Source organism: Brassica napus, chromosome C8, assembly GCF_020379485.1.
Source record: "Brassica napus cultivar Da-Ae chromosome C8, Da-Ae, whole genome shotgun sequence".
NCBI lineage: Eukaryota > Viridiplantae > Streptophyta > Magnoliopsida > Brassicales > Brassicaceae > Brassica > Brassica napus.
The window spans coordinates 40,027,636-40,045,939 of NC_063451.1; the positions used below are offsets into that span (position 1 = coordinate 40,027,636).

Sequence of the window (18,304 nt, forward strand, 5' to 3'; positions counted from 1 at the left end):
GATGAATTGATCAAAATTTACCTTGAAAAGTTGTCAAAAACGTTGTACGCATACATAAACTCATGAATCTTTAACCAGCAAAATCCAAAGATGACCTACCTGTTTTAAGCTTGTTCTTTTATATATATATATATATATATATCTCTTAGTATGACTATTGTAGGAAAACTAACGGTTATTGGTGGAATCTATCTTTAGTAATCATTCTTTAATGGGCAGGACCATGGCATGAACTTTTTTGGCTAAAGTTCTCATCATGACTTTGAATCTCCTCCGGAATCTGGTTCGTGGTTTGATTCGGTATCTGGGACTGTGTGGTTCTTGATTTTGATTACCTGATTCTGATAAAAGCAGCTATGCAGTTAGATATGAGGAAAAGCAAGATTGCCAAAATGCAACAAAGTTAGACTCAGTTTCAGTAAACATGTCAAGCAACTAACCTTGTATATGTATTTTTTACGAAGTTTCATGGCTGTGCGTATGCATCTTCTCACTCGAATTGCAAGCAGCTTGTCATTAAATATCTGCAAATATCTCAAACCAATAAGAAAATTTGAAACAGTACAAAGTCCTCAACTGCACTTACCACAGAGGAAACGAAGCTCAAATATCCACAAATGCAGTGAAAAACATCCTACCTTGATCATGTCATCAATGGACCGAGCTTCCTTCATGATCTTATGCCGATTCATGATTAGGATCGCTGCCACACAAAAGACTGGAAGAGGGTCATCTCCTTTTTCAAAGGATGAAACTACAGAAGAGACATGTGTTCTTTCGTTCCTAGACCATAAGCTTCTTGTCAAGCCACAGAAGTTATATGAAGATGATGCTGATTTCATCTCAGTATCGTTATCATCAGACATAGGACCAGTCTTTGGCAATGGACCACTTCTTGGCAGTAGACTGCTTATGTACAACAGACTGCTCTTTGACAATGGTCCGCTCTTTGACATTCTGTCGCTGCTCCTCGAAGTTGGTTCACTAGTTGTACTGTTCCTTTGTCCATCATCTATCTTAGGGTCCCCTATCTCAGCTTCTGATTGTCTAGGAAGCTGAATCACCAACGGCTCCAAGCAATCATTCTCCAGTGTTTCAGCAACAGAGGCATTAAAATCAGCAGCCCACATCATCTACAACAGAAGAATACATTTGCAAGAGTTTTGAATCTTATAAGTAAAGACAATTAGATCCATGATTCTCTCTTTGACCAAGCTCTTATTATCATGAACATAATTATCATAGTTTCAACAGCTTAACCAAATTCAATATATGCAGTTATGTGAAGATGAACTTGTTCTACAGTTACACTAAAGAACCTATTGCTTCCTTGGACTATACACTAAAGAAGCAAAGAGTGAGCAAGAAGCAAGAAGCAAGCAACACAAAGCAATTACCAACCTCCCACATCCGTAGAGCCTCGTCAAAAGATAATTCCCTTCGGAACAACACCAACAGCATCCGGAACGCAAAGTGAAGGCTTTCAGCACCAATACGAGATATGTGAGAGAACATTTCTTTATCTGTGAGTTGCAATATATGCCACAGTGTTTGCAACTGATCCATCACTCCAGTTGGTCCCTCCATCTGGAAATTTGCACGCTGCAGTAATAACCACACAAGGAAACAACATCAAGCTACAGCTACGAAACATATTTTACATATCAGGAATCATTATAATACCGTTCTTCTTATGAGCATCTCAAAGCACCAAAAAGCGTCAGCATTATCTTCAAAAAGAACCACAAAAGGAGACACCAAATCGCTCATACCTGTCATCAGTTAGTATCCTACATCAGTATGCATGACCTCATAGAGTGTCAACTAATAACAAGTTAACTCAAGAGAATATGGAACCTTGGCAATAACCAGTTGCAGGATCAACCCAAGCATAGACCGCAAGGATATCAGACATCCTTCCTAGATTTCTTGGATCCTCGTAGAACTCAAGGTGGGTATCTGTCCTTACCACATCCACAACTGTTTGAAAACAAAAAATATATCATTGATCCCTCAGAGTAGTGACCATTAAAAACATAAGAGACTCTACACAACTAGTACCTATTCGGTGCAATGTCCAGAGCCATTCAGACATCCGATCTTCCGTGACAGTTCCACCACGAGAAGGATTCTCCTTTGCTGATGGCACTTCAGGGACATCTGATATTCTCAAACCATCAACTATCTCCACCGTGGAGCCGGAATGAGACAGCTGTTCAACAGAGTCAGGATGCACCACTTCGATTTCTGAGTGAATGGATGCAGATCTGTTGTTGTTATAAGAAGACTCTATAACAAGATCTGCGTTCTTATCAATTCTAAAACTGTGCATTCCCTCATCCTCAGATCTTAACTCACTCCGAACTGAAGCTTCCTCATCTGGAGTAGAAACCCCTTTCTTATCTAAACTACTCCTCCCAAACAAATCTGTGACTGCTAGAGAGGGGAAGTCGAAAACACCATCCGCAACAAAAGGAGTGCTTTCAGGACTTTCTCTTCCACTTACTATGTCAACTGACTCACTAGAACTTCCTCTTCTATGGCCATGAGATGTGTCAGTGTCGTTATTACTCGAATCATTTTGATTTTCGGTTTTCTCATTATCATTTACAGAAGCTTCTGTGCTTCCGTCTGTAGATTCCTTTACAACTTCCTTCTTGTATGATTTTCGCATGTCCATGACTTTGGATCCTACAACATAGGCAAGCGAACCAGTTCCCACGCTCGAATGCATCATCTGGCATTGCTTCAGCAGATCATTGTATCGTTCTCTGCATGAATGGTAAAAGAGAGCATCAAACTAAGAAGTCTCTCTGATGACAACATAAAAAAGCAAACAAACAGACTGTCCAACCTTCGAGCTTCCCTGAGTTGACTACGGTACTCAGAGGTGCTGCTCAATGCGTAACAGCCAAGGAGAAACTCCCAAACTTCAGCTCTTATTGATGGGTCGATCCCCTAATAACAAGAAACAAGGGGGATGGAACATCTAACGAAAGAACAAAGTGTGAATGAATGCATCTGAAAAAAAGGAAACATTACCCCCAAGATAATTAATTTGAGCGCCTTCTGGAAACCAAAAACCTTTCCATCACAATCGAAAAAAGCCCTCCACTTCTCTGGCTTAAGCATCTTGCCTATCTGTACAATCAACACACTAAACACATTGAATCATCTTGCTGCAGGTGGGAGCAAAACTACAACATTAGTACATTATACTTTCAGCATGTGTGATCAACCAAAATAGTAATAACGGAGAAAGCAGGCAACACATAAAAGGGTGAGAGGGAGAGGGATACTTCTTACAGATAAAAGAAGCTGTATCCCTGGTTGTGAAAGACAAGGCTGGCTTAGATCCCGGACTAAAGAAGCCACTTTTTGCAAACTTACCACACCAGCTTTCCCACAAGTCCATTTCTTTCCCTCTCCACCACAAAGCATCAGTAATCAAACGGAATCATCCGCTAGAACCCAGTCAAATCAACCCCAAAAGCACCAAATAAAAAAAACCTGCAACAAGACAGTAAAGTATCAACATATGAATACAGCCAATAATGAAAGAATTATATTGTTTTATCTGTCATAGACAAGCAAAAAGAGTGATATAAGCAGTGATGAATGTCGTCAAATCTATATGAACCAACCAACCAAACACGAATCTAGAAGGAGCCAAACAAAATCAGAATCTAACTCTCGTTGATTCCAGATATTAGAGGAGAAAACTTTGGGTCATACCAATCCACAAACATGAATCAGAGGAGAAGTAATGAGAGATCATTCGATCTAGACACAAAAAAAAAAGAACAGAAACAGGTGGAAGAGCTTAGATGTTACAGAAGCAAAAAAAACAGAAACATTCATCGAAATAGAATAAATCTAGTGCCTTTGGATGCAGTTATCATCCTAAGATAAGCAATGCAATTAACAAAAAATGGCGAATGCATCGATGCAGAGAGAGAGAGAGAGAACCTGTTAATTAAAATGTTTTATGGAGGATGCTCTTCACCGATCGCCATTATTCCTTTCTCCGTTTATTTATCTCTCTCTGTTTTCTCTCGTCTCTCTCTCCCTTTCTTTCTTTTTGTTTTTCTGATGAAACAAGTTTATGTTTCTTGTCTCTTCTCTCTCTTGTCTCCTGTCTTTTGTTTTGTCGTCTCTTTTCTCGCAAAACTTTCTCCTTTTTCTTTTTATTTATGTTGACATTCAATTTAGTCAAATGTAATTACACTCATGATGATCCATGAAAATAAGCCAAAACAATTAATACTAATATTTCCCACTCAAGTGTGATAGTGATACATGAATCTGATCAACAACATAAAGAAAGTATGTGAGCCCCTACTATTATTATTACTCAAAAATTAACATTAATTGTGGTCCGGTCCGGTGGATATGCCATGCATGTTACTTTTAGATCTGAGCAAGTGTTCCACTTAAATGCATTTTTTCTTTAATTTATCTTTCAGGAGATATATGTGCTTTTGTCTTCTAGTTGGGCAAAAACTTGTTGATACACATAACGGGCCTAAATGTTCCATATTTGGGCTTAAATGGATATGTTTGGGAATGTTGTAGAAAACTCAACTCAAACTTTTTGGATACACTTATAATGTGTGCTCCAGTCCTCTAGCTAAAGAAGTTTTTTTTTGGTAAAATGTTAAGATTACCACTTTCTGAAGGGAGGTTACACTGTTGTTGTTGATCAACATATTACAAAGAGGAAACAGAGAAAGAAGATACAAGAAAATTAAAAACAGAAGCTAAACAATAGAAGAAAGAAAACCTAGGAGAGCTACGGCGGGAACAATGAGCGGGAAGATAAGTACAGCTGCAGATAGGAGACAGAGCCCTCACAAGGCGGCAGAAGTGATAGGAGGCGATCCCTCATCAACCGGTCAACTCTGCTGATGATCACAGCTTCGGTGGAGGAAGGTTGCCGGAAGATACGTTGGTTCCTTTCTCTCCAGAGGCTGTAGACAATGACCTGCATCAAGAGCTTAATAACAGCTGCTGCACCAGAGCATGAGGTAACCTGAGGCTGGTCAATGATGGCCCGAACAGAGTCGAAAGATACCGGTGGAGCCGAAAACATCCAGCCAGAAAAGTGAGACCAGACAGCTGAAGAGAAGTTACAACTGAAGAACAAGTGAGCATGTGATTCAAGACCCGTGGAACACAGGGGACAAGATGCCGGAACTGTCATTCCCCATGAGATAAGCATGTCCCTTGTAGGCAACCTTGCTAGTATTGACATCCAAGATACAAAGGAGAATCTAGGAACTGCTTCTTTGAACCAAATGAGATTGCTCCATGTAATAACAGGGGATCTCTCCCTCAAGAGATTCCAAGTAGCTTTTGAAGAGAACTTTTTAGAGAAAGACCAGTCACCATAAGAATATGTCTTGTCCGCGCGAGTCAGACGGTGGCTGCATAGTGGTGAGAACCACTTGAAGAGTTTCTGCTTCTTCGGAACGAGCTGAGGGAAGAATCCATGAACCATTGGCTGCAGCCGAGGAGACAGTAGAGTCTATCGGAATTTGCAAATCCCTTGGGCCTCTAGAACCGAAGACATTGATTAGAGGCCCAAGTTCAGTCCACCAGTCATACCAGAAGCTGACTGTCTTACCATCACCTATGATACATCGCATTAGCTTGTGCAATTCCGGCTTCAGCTGCAGCATCCGGTTGACTGAGGATGAGTAAGAAGATACAGGTTTATAGCATATGTATTATAACTAGAGAAGTTCCGGAGGCAGCAACGGGTACCTTGATACAGGTTTATAGCATATGTATTATAACCACAGTCATATATATAAACCACATATCTCACGTAAAGACAAAAGATCTTTGTAATTGTTGTGGAGTTGAATATGTATATGACGACAGAAAGACACAAAGATTGCATTAGGCTTCAAACACAGTTGTAGAAATAGATATTTTTTGGTTAATCAGTATATATTATGGTTTGGTGTGTTTATTTTCAGTCCATCTCAAACTCACTTTAATATATATATATATATTAAAGATATAAAACCTGAAAAAATAGAAGGATTTTGTTTCAATGTATACTGATGCAGCCCATCTATGACGCAAAGCATAAAGTGCCACAATCTTGGTGAATGTTTACTTGGGGAAGAATAAGGAAGAAAATAGGATAATGGGAGATTTTAGATAAAGAGAAAAACTCGAATCTGAATAGATAAGGATAGATCGGATGGAAGAGGAAGATATGAATCTACGGAGGAAAGGGCAACATGACCAACTTTGTAAGACTATATAAATAGTACCTCGGACATTCAAGAGGAGGAGAAAAAGGGCATAGTACGTACAATGCTTACTCTTTTCTAATTGTAGGCGGACTTTTTAACTCTGCATAGCCACCATTGATAACGTTGTGTGGGACTCTAGATGTTATAAAATTGCATGTAGTGATTGCCAACCTAAATTGAACAGAGGGATGACCTCATTGATGTGTCCAAAATATGATAACGTGAATGCAACTGAAGTTGTGATGTTAGCTTTCCTAATCCTCATTTTTTTATTGTTTATTCTTTCATTCTAAGTCGTTTGTTCTTCAATAAATAAACATAAATCCAACTATATATACATTAAACAAGAGAATACTGTGTAAATTAAAATTGATAAAAATCAAATGATTGACCTTTAAATTACTATATTTATTTATTCTTTCAACTAAAGTTTTAAATTTGTGAATATGACAAAACCATAATAGTTTATGAGAATATTTTTACACTATTTCTTAAGAAAATAACTACATAAAAATAAATTAAATAATGATATTCAAAACATCAATTATGAAATATGAAATTTTAATTACAACTGAAAACATATTAATTATATGTTGATTTTTTAGAATCAGGTTTTGAAGTTGACCCAGATCACCGGTTTTACCTGTTTTTATTCAATTTTACCAATTTTTCTCAGATCCATGTTTTAAACTCGATCAGACTCGACTTCTTCGATGATTTACGGTCGGGCTGGTCCAGTTTTCAAAACACTGGTTTAAGTACATATTTCATTGCAATTTTTTTTTTGCAATGTTTATCTTAGTGAGAAAAAAATCATTTATAAACGGTTTTAAGTTTTAACCACAGGGGGACCGTGTGGTCCATGTGATGGATAACAAAGGCATGGAAATGGTGAGTCGTTCGAGAGTGGTTGATGATGCTCGTAGTCTGTTGTTGCTCCCACAAACTAGTACATATGGGCACGTTATAATCCCGAGAAAAATAGTTAAATTTTTAAAAGAAAGAAAGAAATTGACATCTATTTAAGGTGATAAAGATGTGAATTAAAAACTAACCTTACAAGCTTTAGAGCACGTTTATAGGTGTTGCTAAAGTGGGTTGTTAACATAAAAAAGTAATTAAATTAAAGAAAAAATGGTGATTAAAGGATGGGGCGTGCCTTAATTTAGGGCGTGAAGGCACCGTGCCTTCGAGCCAGGTGTCGCGTTGCTACTGGGCCGAGGAGAAAGACAACCCTGGTTATTTTTTTTTTCTTTTCTTTTCTGCTTTCTCTCTTTCCGTTTCTCTTCTCTCTCTCGGGGCATGGCGATTCGATGGCGATTCTCTCCCTCTTTGTGGCTTTTATCGACGGAACGGCGAGAGCTCTATTGGTGTAGCTCGGCGACAAAAGAAAACCACGACCTTTCTATCGGTGGCTCTTCTCGACCTTGGAAAACAGCGAAAAACGGCGAGAAACGGCGAGAAACGGTGATATATCTCTCTATCGGCGGCTCTCTGACACGTTCTATACCGGATACTGTTGCGGTTGAGCCGAATCGAAAGGTAAAGATGCATGCATGTCTTTAGATTCTTCATCGTGAATGTTAATAAATCCTCTGATTTGCTTTGATATTTTTTTTAGTGGGATTGATCAAGAGGAATGATTCAGGTACATTTTGTCTTTGTGTTAATTGTGAATTGTGAAATTGAAAGAAAAAAATTCTGATTTTTTGTTTTGATTTGCTTGTGTCTGTTTTGCCTTGAGCTGGATTGATCAAGAAGCTGTCCGAGAGAGATTGTGTCTCTGTGGGTTAAGGTATACTTTGATGCTTGTTCCTCGTCAATTTTAGTATATAAATCTTCAATTTTTTTTTTTTGTGTTTAGGTGTTTTGCTCAAGACGCATCACACATGTTCTTCACACAAAGGGCCAACGATTCATCATAGAGGTAAAACCTATCTCCTTGCTCTGTTTAAAGCATTGTACTAGTTAGTGGTTAGTATTAGGTTTTGTAATAAATAGATTACGGTTAGGTTTGGTAATTATGACTGCTTAGCAATTATGACTGCTTAATGTTAGATCACAGTTGATGTTACATTACGGTTGGATTTGGTAATAAATAGCTTTGGTTTTGGTAGATAGAAATCAATTGTGTGTTGTGTTGATTGTGTTAGATAAATGTCCAGTCGGACAGCTTGGTTGTGATCAATGCTTCGTTCTTCAGTTTATAAAAAAGCTTCCCCTCTCCTCTGTCTTCTCACTTCCTCTCCTCTGTCTTCAGTTTATAAAAAAAGCTTTCTCTCTCCTTTGTCTTCAGTTTCTTTTTGCATTCTCTTCTGCCTCTCTTCCGAAATGGATTCTTATCCATTTTCTGCTCACTCAAACTTTGTTGAACTACTCAGTCAACAAACAATTCCCTTTGGTAACAATGAAGATAGTGGTGATCTATCTTCATCACAACCACTTCCTGGTAGTATAGGAACTGATCCTCCAAACTGTGATGGAGACAGTGGTCCTCAGCGCCAAGAACGTCGAAAGTGGACACCAACGGATGATGTAGTCTTGATTAGCTCGTGGTTAAACACGAGCAAGGATCCTGTGGTCGGCAACGAGCAAAAATCCAACGGTTTTTGGAAAATGATTGCTGCTTACTTTGCAGCAAGTCCTCTGCTTGCTGGCTGCAAAGAACGAGACCATAATCACTGCAAGCATCGATGGCATAGGATCAATGACCTCGTCTCCAAGTTCTGTGGAGCGTATGAAGCAGCTACTAGGAAAAAAACAAGTGGCCAGAACGAAAATGATGTCCTCAAGCTAGCTCATCAGATATTTTACAACAACTACAAGACGAGGTTTAATCTTGAAAACGCTTGGAAGGAGCTGCGGCACGACCAGAAGTGGTGCGAGTTGGCTACTGCAAAAAATGATGGGATCTTGAAGAAGAGGAAGTGTGAGGACGGGGGAGATTCAGAGAGTTCTCAAGCAACAGAGAACAAGCGTCCCCCTGGTGTGAAGGCCGCAAAGAAAGCTTGTCAGAAGACGGTGGTTTCGGATGGTGATCTTAAAAAGTTTCAGAGTATGTGGACAATGAGACAGGCATATTTGGACAGGAAAGAAAGGTTGTCTCAGCTGAGTCTGCTTAACAGTCTCATTGGGAAAAAAGAACCCCTTCCCGAGTATGAAGAAACCCTCAAGAAGAAGCCGATAAATGATTTGTGGTAGTAAATGACTTGATGTCTATGTAGTTCTGTTTCGAGTTCTTATTCTTGTTTTGAAGTTCTGTTTCTAGTACTTTTGTTGTTGTTAAGTTATGTTTCATGTTCTGTTTGTTGTTTGTGTTTGTAGTTCAGTTTCTTGTTCTAAGTTAATGTTCTTGTTTAATGTTCTTGTTTCTGAAATGATGTTATGATATACTTGTTCTTCTTCTTGTGATGATATAAATGTTGTTGTTCTTGTCCTGTAAAAATGTTCTTGTCCTGATAGAAATGTTTTTCTTGTTCTTATTAATGCAGGTGAGAGTTGTTGAGAGAGGTCACGAGATGTAGAGCTAGCTGGTGGGTTGTCTTCTACTTGTCACGAGATGTAGAGATAGCTGGTGGGTTGTCTTGTACTTGTCACTAGAGTAGAGATAGGTGCTTGTCTTGTACTTGTTTTGTAGCTGTCACAACTGTAAAAGGAAATGAAAGGTTTTGTATTCTAGCATCACGGGTTTGTGGTTGAGGAGAGTAGAGATAGGTGGTGTCGGATTTGTATTTTTTTTCATCACGGGTTTGATTGTGTACATGAATGTGTAAAGTAATCACACACCATATTCTTTCTCTATATTATTGGCAAACGAGCATTCTCATTCTCACCATTCTCTTTCTCACCATTCTCTTTCTCTATATTCATGTTCTTCTCTCCTTTATCTTTCTAAAATAAATTGATCACAAACACATTCACACACCATTCTCTCTCTTAAATCAAACCTCTCATAATCACACTCATGGCTTCTTCTTCAAATAACAATTTCGATGATTCATTTGATGAAGCGTTCGATCAATATTTAGATCAAACTTTCGATCAAACATTTGAGAATTTGTGCAATTTTTATGGTGATCAAGAAGAAGAAATGAAGACAAGAAAACCAAGAGTTTATATCGAACGAAATCACGAAGAAGGCCATCTCTGGTTATGGAATGATTATTTCAGTGACACTCCTACATATCCAGAAAACCTATTCCGACGACGATTTAGAATGAACAAGTCATTGTTCATGCATATTGTTCATCGCCTCTCCAATGAAGTTCGTTTTTTTCATCAAAAGGAAGACGTTACCGGAAGGCTTGGTCTCTCCCCACTTCAAAAGTGTACAGCAGCTATTCGTGTGTTGGTATATGGTTCTGCGCTAGATGCGGTCGACGAATACCTCAGGCTCGGTGCAACCACTACTCGGTTATGTGTGGAAAATTTCGTGGAAGCAATAATATATTTGTTCGGCGATGAGTACCTAAGAAGACCAACACCGAATGATCTTCAACATCTACTTCATATTGGAGAGCTTCGTGGATTTCCCTGGATGATAGGAAGCATCGATTGTATGCATTGGGAGTGGAAGAATTGTCCTACCGCGTCCTACCGCCTGGAAAGGACAATATTCTCGTGGTTCGGGAAAACCGACAATCGTTTTAGAGGCGGTTGCTTCATATGATCTCTAAATATGGCATGCGTTTTTTGGACCTCCAGGTACTTTAAATTATATCAATGTTCTTGATCGCTCACATGTTTTTGATGACATAATAAATGGTCGAGCTCCGCAAGTGAATTTCTCCGTCAACGGAAGAGAGTATGATATGGCTTACTATCTCACCGATGGTATTTATCCGAAATGGGCAACTTTTATCCAAGATATTCCAATTCCACAAGAGCCGAAAGCAGTGTTATTTGCTCAGCGTCAAGAAGCTGCCCGAAAAGATGTCGAGCGTGCTTTCGGAGTCTTGCAAGCTCGATTTGCCATTGTTAAAAATCCAGCACTTTGTTGGGATAAAGTCAAGATTGGAAAGATTATGAGAGCATATATCATACTCCATAATATGATAGTGGAAAACGAATGAGATGAAGACACTCAATATGATGTTTCAAATTTCCAACAAGGAGAAGGCAGCAAAAGCTCACATGTCGATTTCACATATTCTACAGAAATCCCTACAAATCTCGCCAATCAGATGGGTGTTTGAACAAGAATTCGTGATAGACAAGCGCATCAACAACTGAAAGGTGATTTGGTTGAACACATATGGCGTAAATTTGGACGTGATCAAGACAACAACTGAGTTTCGATGCATCTTTGAAATTATTAACGTTTATTTTAGTAATCTTTGTTGTTATTTTTTAATTTTCAAATCTATGTTTAAAATGTTATGTTTAACTTTGTTTAAAAATAAAAAAAATATCTTAAAAAAAATCATGTTCAATATTTTTTTTTAACAACCTCTAATTAAGCAACTACCAATAAACCACTTAAATTAAAGGTCCCTTAACAATACCCTTTAACTACACTTTAATATTTAAAAAATCACTAAGCAACCCTAAGTGGGTTTCACCTATAAAGATGCTCTTAGTACATCGGAATAAAAAACTTTCTCTCTCTTCTCTATGTTCTCACTCTCTGGATATTTCACAGAGAGATGAAGGGATGAAAGATTTTTTGGTTTGTAAAATATTTCGATCATCTTGATCGAATCTTTAGTTCCGATTATCGGATTTTGTTCTTCGCTTTGGCGATTTACGTTTTCCTTTAGAATAATCTTTGTTTCGCTTGGCGAGTTTTTTGGTGTGGGTTTTCAATTTCAATCAACGGGTTATGGATTCTCATGTCTTATTGAGATTGAAAAATAAATTTCGGATCTAATCCGGTTTCTTATTCCTCTTTCGTATTTATTAAATCAAAATCCTGTTTGTTTGTGATGGAATTTATCTCTCGAAGGTTATGCTTTGATTTCTTTCCCGCAGAAATCAGTCTTCATCGGCTTCAAGCTCGCCGGAAATCGGAAATGGGTGAAGCTTTTTTTACGGAAAGGATGAGAAGAATGATGGATTAATCTCGATCGCTTCAAAGGTGATTCAGCAGAGGTTGGTGTCACTGAACGGTCCAACATAGGGTCTACTTTTGGTCTGATCGAGCACTTCCCGGATTAACATCTGGAGATGGAGGATATTCCAATCTACATGCGACGGCAAAAGGCGGAGGAGGTCTTGGTGAAGGGTACACATCAGAAGGAGGTTAGACTGAAGGATAAGAGATGAAGTCCGACAACCGTGAGCGGTGGCAGAGAGGCGTCTCCGGTGTGCTCCGCATGATACACGCGTGTCCTACATACGTGTCTCTTCAATAAACTTAATGAAAAACATGTGTCTTGTTAGGGTATCTGAGTCGGCTTTCATATGGGCTGTAAAATTTTAATTATCTGTATCTCTGTTTGGACTTCGACTGTTGTAATAGCCCTTAGCCCTTTATCTCTTGCAAGCCTGTTGGACTCATGTTTCCTTTAATAGAAATTCAGTTGACAAAAAAAAAAACTAACCTTATGATAAAAGGCCAATATAATCAACTCTCAGCCCGGCCACATGGTCTTAAAAAATAACGAATAGACATGCTCCATGATGTGGCTCATACGTCAAAAATGAAAAATTTGTGGCATTCTTCATGTGGGTTCATTTTTAGATAAATTATAGTGACAAATTACTTTCTTAAAGAAAACTGAAGTTTCTGTTTAGACCATCTCCGATGATTTATTCTATTTTAGAATAGTTTTCACTCTAAAAAAAAATAGTTTTCACTCTAAAATCAACTCTAAAATAGAGTAGAATTTCTCTCCAATGATTTACTCTATATTTGACTTTAAAAAAGAATATTATTAAATATATTCTTTATTTTATTTTATGACTAATACATTTTACTTACAAAATTTACAAATTGATCTCATATATTTTGTTTTTAATGAAGTTTTAATAAATTATATATTTATATCAAACATTTATTATATTAAAATTTACATTACTTATATTAAAAACGTAATACATTTTAACTTAAACATCACCATTAGTGTATATTTTCCACAAATGATCAATTAACAAATTTCGAATGCGTAATGAGATTCTTTATCTTTAATTTTTATAAATCGAACAAGAAACTATCCAATCGTAATATTATCATTTGGATAATATTTTAACAATTTTGGTGGATCTAGAAGAAATTTACCAGAACATAAAGTCATTATTATCTATAATTTTAATTTTATGTTATGCTGCTTATTTTTAATTATAGTACTTGTTTTCTTTGGATAATAAAATAAGTTCCAAACCTGTGTATATATTGTGTTGAACATAATGTGTTGTTTGCATAAGTAAATTACACTAACAATTTCAAAATAAAAAGATTAAAGATTAAAGAATAAAAGTATAAATAAAAAAGTTTCACTTTATAATCTAGTAAAAAATAGAGTTACTCTAAATATAGAGTAAGAAATAGAGTTACACTATTTTAGAGTAAAATATAGAGTATGGTTGGAGAAGATTTTACTCTGTAATAGAGTTTAGTGTAGAAAATAGAGTGAGATCGGATATGCCCTTAGGGGGTTATTGGTAAGTGAATTCTCATGAACTTTGAAAATTTTGAGATCCCATTGTTATTTGTTCTTGGATTTCAAAAGTCTTAGAATCCATTGTTATTGGTTTAAGAATATTCAAAATCTATTCAAACCTCTTGTTATTCAAATTTTTTAGTTATTATTGATTCTTTAATTCTAACTAAACCTACTATTATTGAAAGATGAATTATATTTATTTTTACTCTTAAGACTCAACTTTCAAAATATCATATGTATGCATGTGATTTTCAAAATCCATGTGATAAAAAAACTAGAAAATAAAATAATTATTCTTACCAAATATCTATTGCACTTTAAATCCAACTTATATGTCTAAAACAATAATTCATTACATTAATATACTTTTACATTTTTAAATATATAATTATTTTTATAATTATTATCATTTTTAAATATAAATATTAATAATTACATCTATAAATATTAACAGTTTTTAATATAAAAAGTTCGAATTTGAAAACATATAATCCGAAATTATAAAGAATTTTTTTTTTACTTATATATCTATAGAGAAAAGAATAAAATAGTCTTTTGCCCTTTTAATAACATTTTTGGTCATTTTTCTCTTTCAATGTTTTTTGTGACAAGAACTTAAAAATTGACATTTCAGAAAATTGTCCAATTTTGTATATATCACTGTATATATCACTATTATTTTCATTTTAATTTAAAAGAAAAATAAATAATCATGCTATATGATTTAGAAAATAAATCAATTATAATATTTAGTTTACAAAAAGAATGATAGAAAAGAGGTAATACAGAATCATGAAAATTTATACTAGTTTAAAAAAATTATGATCAAATTTTATAAGTCGATGTATATAAATTTTCACAATCTACATAACTTTTGAAAATCTATCAATTCTTAAAATTCACAAACTCTACACAAATTCATCTTCCAATAATCTTGTAAAGATTAATTAATTTGAGTTGTCAAAAGAAATTAGGAATTATACACATTTTGTATTTAAAAAAAAACGATCTTTTGGGCCCGAACTAAAGAAAAAAAAGACTTCGCTTGGGGGCAAAGAAGAAAGCTTTTTTTGTCTTTGGGTTTAAGAGAGCTTCAAGCTTTGAATGGCGTTAGTTAGTTGTTCGTATTCGCTCTACGCCGCCTTCCTTCAGTCGCTTGCAGGTATAGTTTCTTCACTTGTCGTCTCAGATCAACAATCAGTTTCGCGTTCGTCTTCCTCTTGTTTGATTTTATATCTCTTTTTCCTAAGGGTTTTGATCTCAGAGCACAATTTATTGATAAACCTATAGTTTCGTATGCTACAGAACCACCTTTGCTTAATTGAAATCATGATCTCGAATGTCTAGAACCACTTGTGAAAATAGCTTAATTTGCTTTCTCACATCTTACCCTTTTTTTGTTTGTTGTGTGAGCCAAATTAGTAGTTAAAAATTGTAGAATGATTGTACAAGTAATGACCGGTTCATCGAATTGGGAAGAATATATCCCTGTTGGGAAACTCGCTAGGCGTAACGCGTGCGGTCGGATAGGACCTAGCGCCGAATCAATTAATCGGGGATTATACTAGATTAATCGGCGATTTGTGTTTGGTTATATGTGACATATTTGAAAATTGATAAAAGAAGGATGGCTTGGTCTAGTGGTTAAAGTGATTCTCACCTAATTCAGGAACCTGGCTTCGAAGCTCAGATTGTTTTATTAAACTTTATTTTGTTATTTTCTTAATGTGGGGGTAGAATCGTCATTTACGGTTCCTCTTCTTCCTTAGGTTTTTTTTGGTTTTTTGGTTTCTCTGCAACTATATATAATACGCGACAGCTGACTGATTTTGATGGCCTTGAGAGCAATTTTCTTCGTTTTTCTTGATGTTTTTTTGGCCCCAAACTTGATAGATCTTTAAGTAGATTATTCGATTTACGGATTGAAATAAGCAAAATATTTAGTTTTTTTTTTTTTTTTTTTTTAAATCCGATTATTTGAGCGTGGACCTGCAGTTCGCCAAGGTTGGTCAACGAAACAGATTAGTTTACCATCTGTGGTGAATTTAGTTTGGAAATGGAAACTAGTGAAAGAGAAGAGCTAGCTAGCCTCTTAACGGTTCTTCCCCCTGTGGATTTCTGTTGTGTTTACGGTTCAACGCTGCACCCAAATAACCAAGATAAGGTATTTTTATTTCATATCCTGTGAGCATTTCCACTTTCTGATTGATTGACATGCAGTCTAAAATGGTGGACTACATCCTTGGCGTTTCTGATCCCATGCAATGGCACTCTCAGGTGAGTGAGTCTCTCTCTCTCTACTCAAGAAACACTTTCAGTAGATAGATTATAGGCTGGCGGATTTTTAACTATTGTTTGTGAATCAAGAATCTGAAAATGAATTCAGATCACTATGCTTCATGGATGGTTCACCTTGGTGGAGCTAGGCTGGTATGCTTTCTCACACATACTCTTCCGTTGCTTTTTAAGTAAACAATGAATGAACACACACTCTTTTCACAGATTACGCAAGTTGCAGATAAAGTAGGTGTTGGAGTTCACTTCAACCCTTTTGTCAGTTGGAACGACAGGGTAAAGAACCTCCTGTAGCATTCTAGTTTTGTTGTCTATTTCATTTGAAGCCATTTTTTTACTTGCAGAAGCTCAAGTATGGGGTTGTTCGGATGAATGACCTGGTACAGGACATACTGGACTGGAACAGATTCTACTTGAGTGGCCGTTTACAAAAACCCGTATGTCATTTGCTTGGTCTTCTCACCGTGCAAGGATTGTGAGATGTATGTAATAGGCAAGTATTGCCTCTTGGTTGCAGGTTCATTTGCTTGTTGATAATCTGGACATACAAGAAGACGTGAACTCTGTTAATAAGAGAGCCGCAGTATCTGCAGCCCTTCTTCTCTTGCCTTCAAAATTCACCGAGGTTAAAGAGTTTTTGTTCAGCGCTCAAATCAAGTTTTATGAGGCTCTACACTAACACAACTCTTATGCAGGAAGATCTATACGCCAAAATATGCAGCCTTTCTTACATGGGAGACTTGCGAATGCTTTTTGCAGAGGACACTAATAAAGTGAGAGAAAACCTTGTCCTGTTCACATTTGTCATAACATGTGTTAATATAACTTGTTCGGATGAACAGATTTCTGATCCATTAGTTCAATCAATCTCGTGTCTTTTAGGTGAACAAGATTGTAAAGGGGCAGTTTGATCTTTTCCAGTCAATGTATAAGCCTTTGCTTGAAGAGTGCGAGACCAAAAACTTACTGAGATTCTCATCTGCTGAAACTAATTTAGTTCAGGTACACACAGTTCAGAGCTATATACATATATGGTTGGCTCAGTCTTGAGATTCTGTCAGTCATTGTTCTGATACCAACTTGTGGACAGGACTCTAGCCTTTCATCATCACGCTCACTGGTCTCTTCTCTTCCTGCATCAGTAAGAAGCCAAATGAGGAAGTTACTTGGGGAAAAGAAAATCTTGAGTGAGACCGGTATCAACTCTGCTCTCTCTAGTTATATAAAACGAAATGGAGGGATAGTAATTGATGGTTGAAATGGTACAGGTAGAGTTTCAAGGGAAGTTTGTATAGGTTCAAGAGAAGAAGCTGCGAAATGTATGGAGAAGGTAATGAAGCGAAGGGTAATGGTTTCAAGCGCAAGACAGGCTGTGTCTGGCTTCTTGGCTGCTGGTGCTATTAATGCAACTGTGTATCTTTCACAGAAAATGCGCAAAGCTTGGAATTCTCGGTCATGAAAGAGTTTTAGATCAACTTTTAGTTGAAGAAAGTAGATCTTGCCACTATTAGTTGATCATTCTTTCTTCTTTCTTTCTTTCTTTTTCTAAGTACCAACTCTTCTTTTTGTGTTGATGGTTATGTCTTCTGATGTCATAGATGAGAGAAATATAGAAGCAAACACATCTATCATTTTATCATTTTTATGTTCTTACTTGCTACTCGCACAAAAGAAATGAAGCCCGTCTATAGCTACAACTATACAATTAGTTAGTTCAATCAATCTTTAGTTAGTTAAATATATTTTTAAATCATGTATTGATAAAGCATATTTTGCAAAGTTTTGAAAATTGAATTATTTTGTTTGCTTCATATATTATTAGTTTATATTTTTTTTTGGTAAAAATTATTAGTTTATATTAGGGCTTATCGGCTGAATAGCTATATTTCAGTATAAAATTAAGTGGGTAACACTGATTTTGACATAATTAAATGTTAAGATTTTTTGGTTATATTCTCTCCGGTCCTACCCCTTCACGTAACAAGTTGTCAGTTACAATTTCTAAAGTAAACGACGTAGATGTCTTTTGTGGTACATAATTAACGCATATGATGCGACATGAGTGGATAATAACTGTACGCGTTACATAACTTCTGTTAACTTAACAGACAAAGAAATTATATGAATTACTATTCT

At 36.4% G+C, this 18,304-nt stretch overlaps 3 protein-coding genes and 1 long non-coding RNA gene across 15 annotated transcripts; 2 read left to right on the forward strand and 2 right to left on the reverse strand.

Moving 5' to 3' along the window:
• Nucleotides 1-6: 6 nt before the first annotated feature.
• Nucleotides 7-4,171, reverse strand: LOC106368448 (small G protein signaling modulator 1). Of its 2 annotated transcripts, XM_048764814.1 has the most exons (11): nt 3,970-4,171; nt 3,307-3,510; nt 3,043-3,141; nt 2,855-2,958; nt 2,062-2,771; nt 1,858-1,980; nt 1,684-1,772; nt 1,402-1,602; nt 639-1,133; nt 441-524; nt 7-341 (listed from the first exon to the last, which is right to left on the reverse strand). In XM_048764814.1, exons 2-11 carry the CDS (start codon nt 3,439-3,441, stop codon nt 255-257), a joined length of 2,127 nt encoding a protein of 708 aa, XP_048620771.1. In that variant the 5' UTR covers nt 3,442-3,510; nt 3,970-4,171; the 3' UTR covers nt 7-254. The 2 variants fall into 2 exon arrangements, with proteins under 2 accessions (XP_048620771.1, XP_048620772.1); XM_048764815.1 differs by lacking the exon at nt 3,970-4,171 and having other exon boundaries at nt 3,043-3,157; nt 3,307-3,511.
• Nucleotides 4,172-4,792: 621 nt separating this feature from the next.
• LOC125592018 lies at nt 4,793-5,500 on the reverse strand. The gene has a single exon (XM_048766993.1). It carries the CDS (start codon nt 5,498-5,500, stop codon nt 4,793-4,795), a length of 708 nt encoding a protein of 235 aa, XP_048622950.1.
• A 1,919-nt stretch (nt 5,501-7,419) lies between these two features.
• On the forward strand, nt 7,420-14,785 carry LOC111204049. Its single transcript, XR_007327156.1, has 4 exons — nt 7,420-7,811; nt 7,891-8,064; nt 8,134-8,196; nt 9,761-14,785. It is a non-coding gene; the product is annotated as an uncharacterized LOC111204049 (long non-coding RNA).
• A 904-nt stretch (nt 14,786-15,689) lies between these two features.
• On the forward strand, nt 15,690-17,821 carry LOC125574879 (phosphatidate cytidylyltransferase, mitochondrial-like). 11 transcript variants are annotated; one of them, XM_048764820.1, is made up of 10 exons: nt 15,690-16,037; nt 16,094-16,150; nt 16,241-16,303; nt 16,376-16,444; nt 16,516-16,605; nt 16,686-16,793; nt 16,864-16,941; nt 17,051-17,170; nt 17,259-17,364; nt 17,437-17,821. In XM_048764820.1, the coding sequence occupies exons 1-10, from the start codon at nt 15,930-15,932 to the stop codon at nt 17,625-17,627; spliced, it is 990 nt and encodes a 329-aa protein (XP_048620777.1). In that variant the 5' UTR covers nt 15,690-15,929; the 3' UTR covers nt 17,628-17,821. The 11 variants fall into 11 exon arrangements, with proteins under 11 accessions (XP_048620777.1, XP_048620778.1, XP_048620776.1 ...); XM_048764821.1 differs by having other exon boundaries at nt 15,691-16,037; nt 16,094-16,154; nt 16,260-16,303; nt 16,513-16,605; XM_048764819.1 differs by having other exon boundaries at nt 15,692-16,037; nt 16,513-16,605.
• Nucleotides 17,822-18,304: the final 483 nt, after the last annotated feature.

Excerpts from the sequence above, each read along its gene's own strand:
- LOC125592018 (XM_048766993.1), bottom strand. The coding sequence starts at position 5,500 with ATGGTTCATGGATTCTTCCCTCAGCTCGTTCCGAAGAAGCAGAAACTC.
- LOC106368448 (XM_048764814.1), bottom strand. The coding sequence starts at position 3,441 with ATGCTTTGTGGTGGAGAGGGAAAGAAATGGACTTGTGGGAAAGCTGGT. Across the intron at positions 2,772-2,854 it reads CAACTCAGGGAAGCTCGAAG|AGAACGATACAATGATCTGC; the intron begins GTTGGACAGTCT and ends CCATTCATGCAG. Across the intron at positions 1,981-2,061 it reads CTGGACATTGCACCGAATAG|TTGTGGATGTGGTAAGGACA; the intron begins GTACTAGTTGTG and ends GTTTTCAAACAG.
- LOC125574879 (XM_048764819.1), top strand. The coding sequence starts at position 15,930 with ATGGAAACTAGTGAAAGAGAAGAGCTAGCTAGCCTCTTAACGGTTCTT. Across the intron at positions 16,151-16,240 it reads CCATGCAATGGCACTCTCAG|AATCTGAAAATGAATTCAGA; the intron begins GTGAGTGAGTCT and ends TTGTGAATCAAG. Across the intron at positions 16,942-17,050 it reads TTGCAGAGGACACTAATAAA|GTGAACAAGATTGTAAAGGG; the intron begins GTGAGAGAAAAC and ends CGTGTCTTTTAG.